At 34.8% G+C, this 16,490-nt stretch overlaps 2 protein-coding genes across 6 annotated transcripts in view; one reads left to right on the forward strand and one right to left on the reverse strand.

Annotated features, from left to right (window-relative positions):
- Positions 1–2,740: 2,740 nt before the first annotated feature.
- LOC126955755 (uncharacterized) lies at positions 2,741–8,261 on the reverse strand. The gene is made up of 4 exons (XM_050792676.1): positions 8,132–8,261; positions 5,730–6,035; positions 4,987–5,045; positions 2,741–3,774 (listed from the first exon to the last, which is right to left on the reverse strand). Exons 1-4 carry the CDS (start codon positions 8,259–8,261, stop codon positions 3,757–3,759), a joined length of 513 nt encoding a protein of 170 aa, XP_050648633.1. The 3' UTR covers positions 2,741–3,756.
- The window catches only part of BRINP3 (BMP/retinoic acid inducible neural specific 3), a 396,225-nt gene continuing 385,729 nt past the window's right edge, over positions 5,995–16,490 (forward strand). The window contains exon 1 of one of the 5 annotated variants that reach the window (XM_050783215.1): positions 5,995–6,683. The gene's annotated coding sequence lies outside the window, so the exon portion shown is untranslated. Of the gene's footprint in view, positions 6,684–8,170; positions 8,392–8,523; positions 9,754–16,490 lie in introns of those variants that run through there. The other 4 variants (XM_050783201.1, XM_050783228.1, XM_050783220.1 and 1 more) reach the window with 4 other exon arrangements.

Below are 16,490 nucleotides of genomic sequence, written 5' to 3' on the forward strand. Positions count from 1 at the left end.
CCCACATAACGGCATTGGTGCCCATAAAAAGAGGAAGTTATCTCTCTCTCTTCACCACTTCCCCCTCCTCTACTTTCACACACCTATGAAGTCATGTGACCACACAGTGACAAGAAGGCTATCTGCAAACCAGAAAGCAGGCACTCTGTAGAAATCAAATCAGCTGGAACTTTGATCTTGGAATTCCCAGGCTATGTTCTTTAAACCACTCTGTCTATGGTATTTCGTTGTAATAGCCTGAATGAGCAGACTGAGATAGTAATTAGTAACAGTGCTTCAATTTCCTCATACCTCACTTCTCTCATATTAAGGTAAAAAACTAACTTACTTCACAACATGGTAAAAGGATTAAATGAATATGGTGAATAGTAAGGTATTGATAAGACTATAAAGTCTTGTGCAAATGTCATGATTTCTAATATAATTTGGTTTATTAAGTCAAACATATGTCACATATTCCAAAAGTTTTTTGAAGAATGCTATAATTTAATAACAATATTTTTAAATGTTGGATACAAATTAAATGCAATAAGCCTTTGTAAGAATGGTAAAGAGGGAAAAATTGATGCAGTCCTTAGTTTCATCCATTCAATTAATATTTATTGAGCTCCTTCTCTATGTAGGGAGATGTGCTAGGTGGTAGAGATACAAAGTCACTGAGGTGAGAATAAAAACATAATCGTGCTTCCTTCTTCATGGAACTGAGAGTTAACAGTATATGCTTTGAAATAGGTTAAGCTCTGCACCCCTATTATATGCATGTGAAAACTTTTTTTTTTTCTTGAGAAAGAGTCTTGTTCTGTTGCCCAGGCTGGAGTGCAGTGGTTTGATCACGGCTCACTGCAACCTCCGCCTCCTGGGTTCAAGCAATTATTCTGCCTCAGCCTCCCAAGTAATTGGGATTGCAGGTGCCTGCCACTACTCCCAGCTAATTTTTGTATTTTTAGTAGAGACAGGGTTTCACCATGTTGGCCAGGCTGGTCTCGAACTCCCGACCTCAGGCAATTTGCCTGCGTTGGCCTGGGATTACAGGCATGAGCTGCCATGCCTGGCCTGAAAACTAATTATTAATCACACAAAAACACACACAGCAATACGAATGCTGCTAAAATACGGTTCTAGAAATCCTTCTATAAAGCGCTAATTTTTCAGATTAGTGCAAACATTTTTATTTTAAAAGCATATACTATAGATATTTTTAAATGTTTGATTTGATTCTACATTCATCTTGTTTAATCCAGGAATTATAACCCTTTTGAAGTAATGATTAGTGCCAAATCGATTTTAGTGTTGCTATTCGACTTTAGAATTGGCATTTTCAAAACAAAAATGGCTTGTATGTAACACACAAATATTGATGCATATGAAAAAACACTGGTATGGCTCAAGCCACTCCAGAACACTGAACCTTTCTAAATGGTTGAAGTCTTGTAGCTTTTATTCAAATTAGAAAGTTTTTTGCTTGTCTGTTTTTATACTAACGGAACACGTGTGGCGGGATTTTTTTGTGTGTGTTTTACACAATGATTCCACTAAAAAGTGTTGTCTTAGTCTCTGCGTTTCTTTCATACCGTGTGTGTGTGTTTCTGTGTGTATAGTTTCAGATATGTGTTAGAGTCTCATTAAACTTCTTATTTTCAGAGGACAGCTTTCCTCTTGAAATAATCCTATTTCTACATTTGTAGGGAATTTAAAAAGTAGAACAGACAGGTGATATGATGGAGTATGACATTGCAGGTGACTGAAATTATCGACAGTTTATATTCCATGAGGGAAAATAGTCTAGGGAACAGCAACTCAATGCATGTACAAAAAGAATACTGAGAAAAAAATACATATATATATGTATATGTGTGTGTGTGTGTGTGTGTGTGTGTAGTTTGTTTGGTTGGTTTTGAGACAGAGTCCCACTCTGTTGCCAGGCTCGAGTGCAGTGGCGCCATCTTGGCTCACAGCAACCTCCGACTCCCTGGTTCAAGCGATTGTCCTCAACCTCCCGAGTAGCTGGGACTACAGGCACCTGCCACCACACCCAGCTAAATTTTGTATTTTTAGTAGAGACGAGGTTTCACCATGTTGTCCAGGATGATCTCGATCTCCTGACCTCGTGATTCGCCCGCCCGCCTCTGACTCCCAAAGTGCTGGGATTACAGGCGCGAGCCCCTGCTCCCGGTCTAAGAGTATTGAGGATATTTTCTGCAAGGGTAAATTACATGAAATCTCCAATTATGGGAAGGCAGTGGAGTGGAGGATAAAATAAAGCAGAGGAATAAAAGTTTTCTACAATAAAGAGTATTAGCTATCAACAAAGTGGATTCTAAGAAGACTGGCTACGATTTATTCATCTTTGTACTACTTTCTCTTCCTTCCACTTACTTCCTAGGCCCACTCTCAAACAATGCCTGCCTTAGTAATAGAATGAACACTAGCTAAGAAGTTAATAAACCTGCATTTAAAGTTCCTTAGGTTATTAGTTAGTGTATGATTACACTAATCACTTAAACTCTGGTTCTCAACTTCTTCATCATCATGAGTGATAAGATTAAATGATCCTTAATGTCCATTCAAGTTCCAACATACTTTTTTATGAGACTTGAATACATTAGCCCCAGTTTATTTAGCAGCATATTGATCTTATAAAATGTGAAGACTCCTGCACACATAGGTATTTTTAAAACTTTAGATTCTTTCAAAGGGAAAACTCTAAAAGCAAAATAAACATAGCAGAGATGAAAATGAATAAATATTAATATTTTATTGAAATTAATTATATATGCATAAATGTGTATATCATGTGTGACTTTCTTTGCTATGCAAATAATAGTCTCAAGTTATTTATCTTTATATAACTCATTTTTGTTACAAGTTAGATTTAATGTTAAAATCACCTGAGTCATATGAACATTTTGCTTCCCAGGCAAATTGCTTTCCAATTTCTGTAATAAAATGTATCTTGAATATTGCTTTTAGATTAGAAATTTTAGTGGGTTAATAGGTAAGAAATATATTAGTTGGAACTCATACACAGTTCTTATAAGAAGGCAGCACCAGGATGGCTAACAAAAGCATTACCAATAATATAAAATGTACTGAAGTACTAGCTGCGAATATGCACTGTGATTATCTAAGAAAGACATTCTCAACACAAAATTAAAATGCATAACTTTTGGAGCAGTCTAAGTATAAACCAGATGTGTTCTGAAGGTAAAAGGCAGCTAGGAGATACAAAGCCTGTGGCTTCATGAAGGAGTTGATCAAATGTAATCATATGAATTAGTATAGTGTTCTAATACTTAAATTGTTAAACTTTAAATGCTGTAAATGCTTTTAAAGTTCATGAACTATGGGTAACAAAAGTAATATTTTTGTTATCCTGTTTTTTTTTTTTTTTTCAAATTTTTAAGAACAGCAATCACACATTGATTTCACATATAAAATAAAAATCTGAATGTTACATTTTTGTAATTTAACTCAGGGTGGGTCCTCAATAAACAAATGTATTTCTCTGAATAGCAAATTTTGTAAGTAGCTTTAGGCAGCATATCAAAGTCTTATGTGAAAAGTATGCTCTCTAACTTTCACAATTGTTAACATTTATTTGCAATGAAAGTAATTCCGAATTTTCAGCCTCTTTATGTGAACCTCAGATCCTCTTAGCAGCATTTGTTAGCCTCTCTAAAACACAGAGACATACACAGACATCATCCTCTTGGTAAAATGAGACAACAGAAGAAACACTTCTGCTCTAGGACATCATTAGAGCTGGACAACAGCCTGAAGAGAGAAAGAAAAAAATGTTATACCAACATGCCCTTACTGAATTTTTTTTCTCTTGCAAATGTTGATGGCTGTAAAGACTATATAGATAGTTGAGAACATGCATATTTTGTCTTGCAATGTGTCACTTGATTATCTCTCTTCTGAAATTTTATACTACTGATTTCTAGAATACTGATTTTCTAAAATGAAGCTTATTCTTACCAATAACATTTTAATATTATACATTTCAGATGATTTTTCAGCCATCCTGTTTTCATCAGGAATACATTTTGTGTCAATTAGTTTATCTTTTTTTAATTAAATTTAGAGGATGATGGATTACAGTAGAATAATAACACACAAAAAAGTTTAATTTAAATGTTTTACCAGTAAAATATATTTTATAATTAAAAATGCGATGATTTCTCTTAAAGCAAATCTCCCTTAATTTTGTGCATGAAAAATGATCAGCTTACTCTTGAAAACCAAGTTGACGCAATTTGCAAAACATGTTATTCTCCACACTTGGTGATATATGATGTAAGCACAATCAAGAGCCGTTTGGCTTCTTCCCTACTGCTACACCTATCCACTCCTTCCTCACTGTGAACATGCACAGGCTGGGGGTGCTATAGACTCATGGAAAACCAGAGGGCTTTATGAATTTATAGTATCACCACAATATGCAAATAACCATTGTGGCTACTACTAACTTGTATCTGGTGCAATAATTGAAACCAAGATGCACATTTAATAAGTGGTTTCTATAGCTTTAATTTACCTGCGAAATGTGAAAAATAACCATTCTCAATTTTGGAACTGAAATTGTATTTCAGAACATGGCCAAGACGTACTAAAAGCATAGACATGAGTCCACTGCCTAAAACTCTTTTCTTTATTTTCAGAAGGGAAAGAGAGTTAGTAGGAAATAAGAGAAATACTTAAATACCACTTTAGTAAACAAACAGAGATTTAAGTGCTTTACCTGTCTTTGGGTTTTTAAGGTCGGATACAAAGGACCTTAAAGCGTTCATATTGTCTCCTTAAAACCCTCTACTTCAAATTCACCCTTACAAGCTACTACTCTCCTAGGAAAGAGGAAAAGAAAATTTCCACTGACCCAGCTCGTGATTTACATACAAAGAGCAAATAAATGAATGGAGTGGGGGATGGGGCAGTGAGAAGCAATCTGTTTCCTTTTCAACCGCAGAAAATAAGATTACTTACCAAGAACATTTTTATCCAGGGCAAATGTTTATTCCCTCTATCATTCAGCGCCTCAGTCTCTGCAAGAAATCAATTTCCACTCTACCTTTCCCTCCTATTTCTAAAAAAGAGAGTGAGGCGGATAATTCTTAAGCTTCGGGGTCCGGAGAAAGATAGAGCTAAAGCGGAGGGCAAAAGACTCCCACAGCGCTCTTTATACAGATCCGAGCTCTGAGAGCGAACCCATGGGGAGGGGGCGGGGGATCTTCTCTAAGGAGAGTACTCCGAGTAGGGAGGGGGATTCATTCTGCAGCCAAAATATAAATCATCTACAAACAGATTACTAGCCTCTCAGTCACACAGGCAGTTCCCTTGGGAAGCCGGTTTCAAAGAGGAAAAAAGAAGTTCCTAGAGACAGAGAGAGAGAGAGAGAGAGAGAGAGAGAGAGAGAGAGAGAGAGGTTGGGGTTTGGCTTGCAGAGGGAATGGGGCCATGGAGAGGAATAGGGAGAAGGAATAAAGCTAATCTTACCGATCGATCAGGCGATCGTTTGTTCAGTATTGGGACACGAAAATGGCAAGATAATGCATTCGGCAGCAAAGCCATTTCTAGCGCACTCTCCCTCAGTAACTGCAGGAATCAGAGGGGAAGCAGGCGCCTCGAAACCTACCACTTGCTCCCCAGGGACCGTCCTCAGAACCTCCAAAGCTCTAGCTTCTAATGCAAGGCCTTCGGAGCTGAGGGTTCAGATGGAAGTCAATTGCCTTGAGTCACGGGCAGCAGGAACGCCAAGGAAGTGGGACCTGGGAGGGCTGCTGCCGCCGCTGCTGCATCTAACCAGGGTTCCCGGTCCCCTTGACTAAGCCTCCCCGGCACAGCGCCCCCGAAAGCGCCTAGCGACTCGGCCTCCCCCGCATCTTCAGCCCTTCGATCACCACCCGCACCCCCCCACCCCCGCCGCCTCATGCAAATCGCTGATGATCTGGTCATCGTAATGTGACCGTAGTGGCTTATTTGGGAAGTGGGGGAATTGGTTGTGTTGGGCTTCCTTACAACGCCTCCCTCAGTTGCTGCGAGTGAAAACGTTCAAGGGAAATACTAGTGAAATGCACTGATGGAATACTATTAATCCTAATAATAATGGTCCCAACGCAGGTAACTCTCAAAGAACTGAGAGTGGGAAGATCAGAGCAGGATTTCCGAAGTGGTGCCCTCTTGAATTCTCATTGGATCCTCCCCAGCAGCCTAAATCATTCTTGCTGCTATATCTATCAGGATGACTACAGCCTTGCTCACTAGTTCTCTCTTTATCTCGTTGTCTTCAACACATCCTTTTACTTCCCTTTGCAGATTTATCTGTATTCCACCTCCTGTTCTCTGGGGCAACACAGCTTCTTCCTTTCCCCACTGTATGGGGATGTACAGCCTGTAAATTTTCACTTTGCTTAAGGATCACTACGAATCACCCCCCCCCATTCTCCCCCCCCCCTACACCCATATAGAGCATTTTCACATTCTGCTTTCTTGCCTTGGGGGTTCGTGGCTCTCTGTGTAACTGGCTTTTACTTGGTTACATGCCACCAGGAACTGCTGATTATTTTAAAGTCCCACTACCCTGCAGCTCACTACTTTACCTTGATTTGGAAGATCATGGAATATCTATTTGAATCCTGGATGTATTTTTCTCACAGTCTTCTTGCTTCCTGAAATTTCCTCTGGTAAGTTATTCTCTTTATCTATTACTAGAAACTTAACTAGTGTTATTTTTAATAAGCTCTGTTTTGTTGAAGTATTTCATTTTTCACATTTTTGTTACTTTCGGAAATGAAAAATCCATATGACTATATTTATTAATTAGTATGTTAGTGGCAATTGCACTACTAAGACATATCCCATGTCATGTATTACCCTAATATCCCATGTATTACCCCAATATCTTTTACCTTCTTTATTTTTTAAATTTCTGTCCTCATTTATATTACAGTTTACGTTGACATTAATCTCCCCCACCCCCATTAACCCTTCTTGGCACACATTCCTGTGCCATTTGAAAGGTCACATTTTATATGTTTATCTAAGAGAGAGCTTAAAAGAGACCTTCTGACAATTGCAAGGTCTGGAAAGTTCACTAGTCTGATCTTCAGAAGGTTGTTCAGGTCAGTATTTGTTCATGATAAGCAATTACATGACTGAGGGAGGACTTTGTTACAAAGTGTATTTTTATGAATTTAGCAGGACTTTAAACACTAAAATGCCACTGAATGGTAGGAAGAGGACTGTGAGTTTTGAGGGCACCATTTTTTTTTTCTTAAAATATTTCAGATCACACATGAATGCGTTATTTTGGGCATTGTATTTTAATTCAGGCATAGTATTTGTCAGTACATTTCTGATTTTGTGAATTAGCTGGTGAACAGTTAATTGGACACAGAGTACTCATTTCAGAGAGGAGCTATCAGAAGAAACCCCTGATTATCTTGGTTCTGATAAATTGAAATTCAAGAATAGACTTTACATGAAAAATTTAATTGCCTCACTCTTCATACTTGTCTACCCCCACCCCCTGTGTTTAATAGGCATGTTAATATGGTCAGTGCCTTTTGCTTTTATGAACATTTCTATGGACTTAACTGACAAGATTATCAGCTCCCCTTCCATATAGTTATGTTGAGAAACATTTTAATCTTTACTTTTACTTCACATATTGACACATAATAAGGAGAACACCATATTCATTTAAATGCCAAACCTGCATGTATCAGTAATTTCTAACACCCACTGAGGGTTTTCTCTAAACATCCGCCCCCCTCCCCCAAATTAAGGACAAGTTCCTGGTTTCTACAACATTTCCTTTTATTGGGATAGATGGAGGTAAGAACCTATTGTTCACGCTTTTCTTTTCTTTCTTTCTTTCTTTCTTTCTTTCTTTTTTTTTTTTTTTTAATTTCTGGGAAAGAACTATTCTTGTCGTCATTGATGACTGACGCGACAACCCAAGCAATGCTTTTTTAAATTCAAAAGCCCTTTTAGCTCCCAGACATAAAAGTACTCCAGCTGCAGCGTCACCCCATCCCCCAGTCTCGGGATTCAAGGGCTTTCCCCCCTTGACTCCCACCGAGAGGGAACAGGGCTGAGACTGTTGTCCGCACCACTTGGCGCCCCTCACCCGTCACTAGGTCACTAGTTTCTACCTGATCTCTTTCCCAGTCCGGTCGTCCTGCCTGACAAGCCAGTGCCATCAGAGTCCGTGACTTCATTTGAAGAAAGGAGAGCTTCATATAATTCAATTCAAACATCCTCTTTGGAGGACTGCTGTTGTTGCGCAAGGGTGGAGGGAGGGGAAAAAAAAAAAAGAAAGAAAAAAAGAAAAAAAAAACAAGTTTCAGTGCAGTCAGATCCAGTAAGGAACAGACAGTCGGTGTTTAGGTAAGTGCGTTTTGCTGTATTATACCTGAAGCTCAAGCGTGTGAAAGGGAAATTTACATCTGAGGGGCTCCGGCAGCCAAGAACGTTTTAACTGGAGGGTTATCAACAGGCGACTCTGCGTGGAGATTTCTCCGCAGCTCACGGCAACGCCTTTGCCACCTGAGCTCAGGGAACGGAGGAGAGCAGGTACCTGGTTGACCAGCTGGCCCCAGGCTTGGTGTTGATGTGGGAATAATCCGTGCGTGTAGGAAAGGTGTCCCCCACTCTGACCCGCTAGCGCAGGCTCTGCACTCAGCCCCTGCGGCTAACGTGTGCTTGGTGTGGGCATTTGCAGCCCGACAGAGTGGGGTGCGCCAGGGGGTTTCCATCCTTGCAGAATGCTCCATTTCCAACCTTCCTTAAGACAAACTTGAGCAAACCTCTTCTGTATGAGAGAATAGACTTAAGATCTCCAGAGTCTCTTAATACCTTTTTGTGTTAATATTTATTTATTTTAATGGGCTATATTTATTGTTAGTAAACGACGGTTCCTCAGAATGCCTGTTTTATGAAACCCTAATCACTGTCCTTGTCTGACTGCGAAGTAGAGCTCAGAACTGTTGAATGACTTCTTAGGCTCTGTGTTAAAGTATCATTGCTGACGGTCACTCCTTCCTTTCCTTCACCAACTCCCAAGAATCTGGAGGGCGGTGAGCGGAAGAGAGTTAAATTTCAACTTGAAGCTAGAGCTTGGAATATAAGGCTGAAGTTAAAAGCAAAGAGTGAGGATTTGGAATCTGTCTAGCTTATACCCACTTTAAAGTTGGTCTTTTATTTTTATTTTCCTCTTTCTGGAGGTGGGGGTGGGAAGTAAAAAGATCTGGGACTGGGAGCGCTCTCTTCCAGCGTCCACCGGAGAGGGGGTGGCGCTTCTTGGCCGCTGGTTACTGCTGGTTCCACAGCCAAACAGTGACAGAGAGTTGAAGTCTCTGATGGCTGTTCTCCTAGTCCCCAAGAGTTGAACCGGAGAGCCTTTTACTTTGCACCAGGTCGAGAACGTGATCAGCCCTTTAGAGAAGGAACCTCCTTGTAATAGGAATTCTACTGGGAAACGCCGTGTAGGCACTACCTCCGAAGATAAGATGCATGTTTGGAGCTGTGTAAAATGCCCACCGACTGTTTGAAAAGAGGAAAAGGTGACTAGGGTTGCAAATTAACCTTAGTATCACTGAAAAATACTCTAGCTAGTCAAATGTATGAAAGCAAAGAAGAGAGCACCAGGGTATAAAACTGCCACAGAAGCTTGAAAGACAGATGATTCAGATTTTGGGGACTTTCTTTTGAGTGTTACATAGATTTGTTTGTCATCATGCAGTTAAGCAGGTAAGGAATGAATGTATTTTCTTGACAATCATATAACTTGTGTTTTACTATCATGTGATTTTTTTTCTGTGTTGCAAGCAATGGAATATCTGCATTTTCAATTGGTCCTGCTATGATGCATAACTTCTTAATATTCACATTCATGAACCAGGGTAAAGCAGTTTAGATGTTTAACATGTATTAATTTAACTGTTTAGTGTGCATTTATTTAAATGTGTAGCCATGTTACAAAAATCATAAATTGGACCAAGGTTAGAGGAAGAAATGGGAAGGGTAGAGAGTTAGAAGAAGAAATGTATAACCTTAATAAAATATGGAAGATGGCAGTTGCAGAAATGCATTAAAAACATTGCTTCTTGTCAAGGTCCCAGACCTTAATATATAAAGGACAAGTGAAGAACTATTAAGGGTTTCTTGAACTAACAAAGTAATTTTGACTACTTGAGAGAACTGTTTTGTGGGTATTTCCACTATTTTCTCCACCTTAAGAAAAAATATATGAGGTGGGGGTGGGTTGGGTTGTAAAATGGAATGAAAAAAGAAGCTTGCCCAAGGGCAGTGTTGTGTAGGACCCCAGTATAAAATCTTTGGGTTTAGAAAAACAGTTGGAAAACTGAAAAAAAAAAAAAAAAAAAAAAGAAAATTTTGGATTTTCTTTCCCAAATAAATTCCTTTCACATTCTCAGTTTTGTAGATTGAGCAGCCAATAGATTTCTTCCACTATCAGATTTTTCTCAATTAAAATGGCAAACACATTCTGAATATTCAAATAAGTTTTGTTATTATTATTGATATTACTTTGTTATTTTTTGTTAACATGTTGAAGGAGCCTGGACTTTCCACACAGTGAAGCAAAACAAAACAAAACAAAACAAAACAAAAAAAACAAAAAAATTACTAAAACACCATCATAAAACTCCTCTACTTGTTAATAACACTTTTAAATTGTATTATTTAAATTATCTCTGGTAAATAGTTTTAGTACTTACATTTGTTGATGTAGATCCCTGATCAATAATTTTTCTGCTAGTATGGCTTACTGATAAAATCTTGAAGAAATAAGAAAGATAATTGTAACTTTGGGTTGTAAAATTGCAAAGTTGTAGTGATTTTCTCAGTCGGATGCAGAAGGTAGTTTTTACTCCACTAGAGAAAGTAATTTGTCAATGAATTCTAATTCCCCAATACTTTTGTGTTTAATTCTTAGTAATTTTATTGTAGTAGATATACTCATTGTGTATATGTTTGTGTGTGTGTGTATACATATATATTTGTATACATACACACATTTTTGGTGGTTGGAGAAGGTATTTATTTTAAATCTATGTTATTTTAATAATGTTTTCCAAATGAAATAGAATGATACCATATAACAATCAATTTCATTTTCTTTTAATCAGATAATAGGTGATTCCATCCTCTCATAGGACATTTTAGCTTAAGAAATTCATCATCATAGAAACATACATTTTCATAAATTACATCTTGATTTTCTTCATGCAAAGTTACTGTACATTATAGTTAAGTAAATACAACCTAAGTAGGAAGAAACCATTGGAACTCAAAGAGTGTGTGTGTGTGTGTGTGTGTGTGTGTGTGTAATTTCTACCATTAGCTTGACTCCTAGATTTGTGTATTCTTTAAATAAAAGTGGAATTTATTTTCAGTGTAGTGTATTTGTGTGTTTCTCTCTACAAGTACAAAGAATACAACTGTTGGGATTTCCAAACTTTTATGTTTCATTATTAACCTGTGATTCAGTTTCTTATGTTTCCTCTATTTATTTTTAGTTTTTTCATATTATCTTTAAAAGAGGCAGTTATTTAGTAGAATAAGAGTATGAAACATTTAGTAAATTGGGTATTAATATTAAAAGAGTCCAGGCACAAATGGGAATGACACCAACTTGTGTTATATTTGTTTTGCACACATATTGTTTTTAGAAAAAAATTATTTTTTCTTGAAAAATATCCCTAATATTTTTGGATATTATGATTGTGTGTTTATGATTAGTGATGTTCTCTTCTAAGGCTTTTAATGTTTTTCTCTTTCACATCCTAATAATGGGTTATTGGGAAAAGTAGAGTGCTTATACATCTAGACTTCCTTCCTGAATTTCATTTCTAGTTCTACTTGGGATTAATGTAATCCTGGTAAGACGTTCTTGACCACTCTTCATTTATTTTTCTCATCTCTCACATGGAGAAAACAATGCCTACCTCAGAGAGTTGTAGATAAAAAATGATGTAAGAGATGTGGATGCTTTAAAAAGGACAAATATATTATGAAAACAAAATATATTTTTCAAAGGATATCATGTAAGTTTGAATTTTTAATTAGTTGTTTTTGATAAAGTTGTATCTCCACACAATAAATAATATTGACTCAATTTTTAAAAAATATTAATATCAAATCTTGGTCAGTGGCGTTATGGTGTCAAATGAATTTAATAAATATTTGATATTGATTAAATATAACAGTTTTATTATGTGTAATTTAAAAAGCTTGAAACAATACGCTTCCTGAAGCATATTCATTGTTGTTTATACTATATTTAACCTTTGCTTTTATTCAGTTTTGGATACAGTCACCTTTTCAAAATAGTTGCTTTTGACTGATTTGTCATTGTTATTTAATAAAAAGAACATCTGATTTCTTAGCAGATTTATATTGTCAACCTGATGATCTCTACTCTTAATTGGGAACAAGATTAAAATATTTTCATGTAATAACTTAAAAAAGGAGAAACTTTAGACAAACTTCTAATTTCTAACACTTTTTACAAACTCATAAAAAGTTTACCAGAATTAATTAGGGTGACATCTGGCATTTTTGGTGTTTTAATTTAGCAAGTACTTGGATAAACTTATTTAGACACTTGAAAGTATAACTCTGTCCACTTTCTTCATGAACTACTATGTGTTCTGTATAATTTTATTATTTTAGTGTTAATAAATCATAATTTTTAAAGGAAAGGAAAATAAAAAATAATCTGTGTGAATATTATTGACTGCTAATGGATAATCTTAGTTGCTAAAAGGAGGAGGATAGTTTAATAATATTTATTCTGTTTTAGGAAATATTCCATTTTTTGAAAATGAGTGCCTGAGTATGAAATTTAATAATGAACACTAATGACCTTTCTACTGAAGACATACTTGGAAGTTCTGGCCAAATTCTTAATTTTTAATTTTTTAACAGTATCAAATAGCCACCATAACCATTTCATACTGGTTATCAAATGTCCTCACAAGGAACTTTTTTAGGTTTCTACCCCTATCTTTTCAAAGCATAAATATAAGCTATCAAGAATATTTGTATCCAGTTACTCACCTGCAGACCTATCCAATTACAAAGTCTTCCTAGATAATTACTTTATAAGCTTACTTTATAAGCTTTTAATCCACTCCTCTACACTTAATGTTTAAAATAAAGTATTTGTTCATACAGTTCCGGAGCCTTTCCCAATTTCATACCCAAAATAACTCATCATGAGTAATTAATTGATGCTCTAATAATTGCAGTAACTCAATTATGATTTACTAATCATATCTTTCCCAAAATTGAAAAATATAGCATATATATTTACAATGAGTTGACTGGATTAACTGATGTTTTATCATGAAACATATATTTGTGCTCAAATTTTGAAATGTTTATATGCAACCATGATTGTATAAATTGAGATGGTGAAAAATGACACGTAATCTACTAAACTGAGAAATCTTACAGATTCTCATTCTCCTATTTCATTGTTATTTTCAATAATCACTATTTATTATTTGTCAATGTTTTATTTTTTAAGTTTAGAGTTAAAAAATACCCTCAGTGCAACCTATTTTTACTATTTTTTTTCAGAAGTATTTGTTTTAATGCCTAAACTCTAATTTACTCAGATGAGATGTGGATGCCTTTAAAAGCACCCAAAGAAAAACAAATTCCCTTTAATAGCTAATAAAGTAGCTACCATATTATAGTTACAGCAAATTAAATCTATAAAGTACACATTTATTGATTAAATTAATAAATATGTGAACATTACATTAGAATGTATTATAGTTCTCTGCTGTGAAAGAATTATTCTCTCATAATGGTGTGTTTCATTTATATTCCATTATAGATTTATTGTGAAAGAATACTTATAGATAGACTTATTTTTCCTGATTTCTGTGAGTATCAGCCAAGCTCATCAGGATTAAGCTTTTTTTTATTAACTTTTCTGGACTGTTGCATTTTGTTAATTTTAAAAGCTATCTCTAAAATATTGCACTATTAAAAAACAATCTAGCGTTGGGAAGACCAGAATTCAGTAACCATGCATTTTAGATTGTTCAGCGTCAAATAGTGGCCAGTATATAACTACATTGTTATTTTATAGATTAATTAAATTCTTACTGTCACTAATAACAAATATTTTCTTTTAAATGTTTCAGATGCTGTCCAAAAATGTAAGTCAGTCTAAAAAACGTGATTAAATTAAATCAAAGAATAAATTTAGGTATTAAGGCATGAGTTTATTCAAGTATGATATTAAAAATCACATATCTATGTGAAGGTTGAGTATGATTATGCTCTGTATAATACCTTATCCATATATTTTTAAGATAAATTTTTGTAACTGTTTTTAAATATGCAATTTAATGCTGTCTGCTGAAGCCCCTTTTGTTATAGTTAACATAAACATAAAACAAAAATTAATAAAATCAGGAAGTTCCTGGGATAGATAATAAATAAAGTGGTTTTCATGACTTCAGTATGGTAATATTTCTGATGGTTTGAAAATTCAGTCCTGTAAATGTATATACACAGAAGAAGTCCTGTTTTTTTCAGACATGAACACCTTTTAAATAATACACTCTAAATTTGTAGAAGAAAAATTATGAAAAATTGAATAAATTATGCAACAAAGTTGCATAAAATACTATTTTAAGATAATTAATGCTTGCTTTCTTAACATTTCACATATAACACCAAGCATGTTAATACATAGACCAAGTCTAGTTTGTTGAAAACATTAAAATTAAATGACTATACTTGAGTTTATAGTAATAGAATTTCTTATTATTCACCCAGACCAGTTCACTAATATACAAAGACACAGTACTAGTACATTTTATAAATATGATAAGTAATATTGTCAAGATTATACCAAAGAATAATGAGGAAGAAGACTGTAAGTTTCAAAATGGAATAATCTAGAAGAAAATTAATTATCAGTACCAACTAGATTAATTAACAGTACCAACAACTAGAAAGTGTGTTTTTTTTTCCTAAATATGAATTTTACTCCAAAGAGAGTTTTTTAAACAACTTGTTAATTTTATTTAAAAAAATTCATGGATAAACAATTATGAAGAAATCTGTGCTTATCAGGTGTATAGGATATACTCATTTCTACTTATTCAATGATTCAGTAGGGAATTTGGAGTAATTCAAAGACAGCATTATTATTTTTCCTAATGTGAACTAAAGAGAAGTGAATCTAGCCTTCTCTGTGAATTGAAACTTAAACTTCATACCTAAGAAAAAAGGGTCTCCTGAAAAAAATTGTAAAGGGCATTCAAAGCGTATTTTAGAAATAATTTTTACACCTTTTTAAATTTAAATTAATTGTTTTATGCAGCAAACTCAATTTTGAGTGGAGACACTCTATGGATTTATAAGCGTCCTCTACTCCCACCTCCAAAAAGATATGCAATTTTGCAATCCATAATTCCTTGTTTGAGAAGGATATATCAAAGTTAGATTATTGTTTTATTAAATGTATAGCTATCTTTATATTTTGGTCAAATATATAATGCTAATATGTTTGAATAGTAACCTACCTATGGGGAAAATAATTCAGAGGATTCTTGTTTCCTTGTAGAGTGAACTCTGGCAGGTTTTCATATGTATCTTTCATCCAGCCCTGAAATGAAGAAATTTTAAGAACTATCTTGTTCAACCAATTTGAAAGACGAAACAACAAATTACAATTGTAAGATAGACCAGAATAAAAATGAAGATGACTTTTGTCATTATTGCTTTTTAAACCTATCATTCATAGCTGCTAATTAAGAAAACCAATTTTCATTTCGAGTAAGAATCAGCAGCTCCAGTAATAAGTGTTTTAATTAACTGCTAAATTATTTATTTCTTTTTAATAATCTTTAGTAAAGTAAATAAAAGTTTATCATCACATGATTCTTCAGTTACAGAAGTGATATAACTTTGACATGCTTTTCTGTATTTTAGATATATATTTTCATCAGTCAAAGCTGAAGACAATTTACTCAATATCTTAAACCAGACAATTATTAACTATTAATTAAAATGTATTTATTACTAAATATTGGTATCAGATAAGCCCAGTAATAGTGATTACTGTAATTATTGTTCAGAAGATAATTCTTGACAAGTTCAAACAAGATGATTTAAAAAATTATCACTTAGTTTGTGCATGACATGCTAAGAAGAGCTGATGTTTAATAGTCTATGTCAGATATCGTAATGTCTCATTTTAATTTTATTTCTTTTCAAAATTTGGCTGATTCTTTTTTATGTAAAGACTGTCATCAAAAATCTTCAAAAAAGTTTTCAAAAATGTTTTTAAAGTTTAAAAATTGTTGACTGTTCTTTTGAAATAGTACTTCATAACCTTTTGAGTTTGAAGACAGTTTGGGCTATTTCAGAAGTTATATTCATGTATTGACAAGTGGTCCTTGGAAATAATCAAGCGTTCTCATAATTGTATATTG

The sequence above is a fragment of the Macaca thibetana genome, chromosome 1 (genome assembly GCF_024542745.1).
Source record: "Macaca thibetana thibetana isolate TM-01 chromosome 1, ASM2454274v1, whole genome shotgun sequence".
Classification (NCBI taxonomy): Eukaryota; Metazoa; Chordata; class Mammalia; order Primates; family Cercopithecidae; genus Macaca; species Macaca thibetana.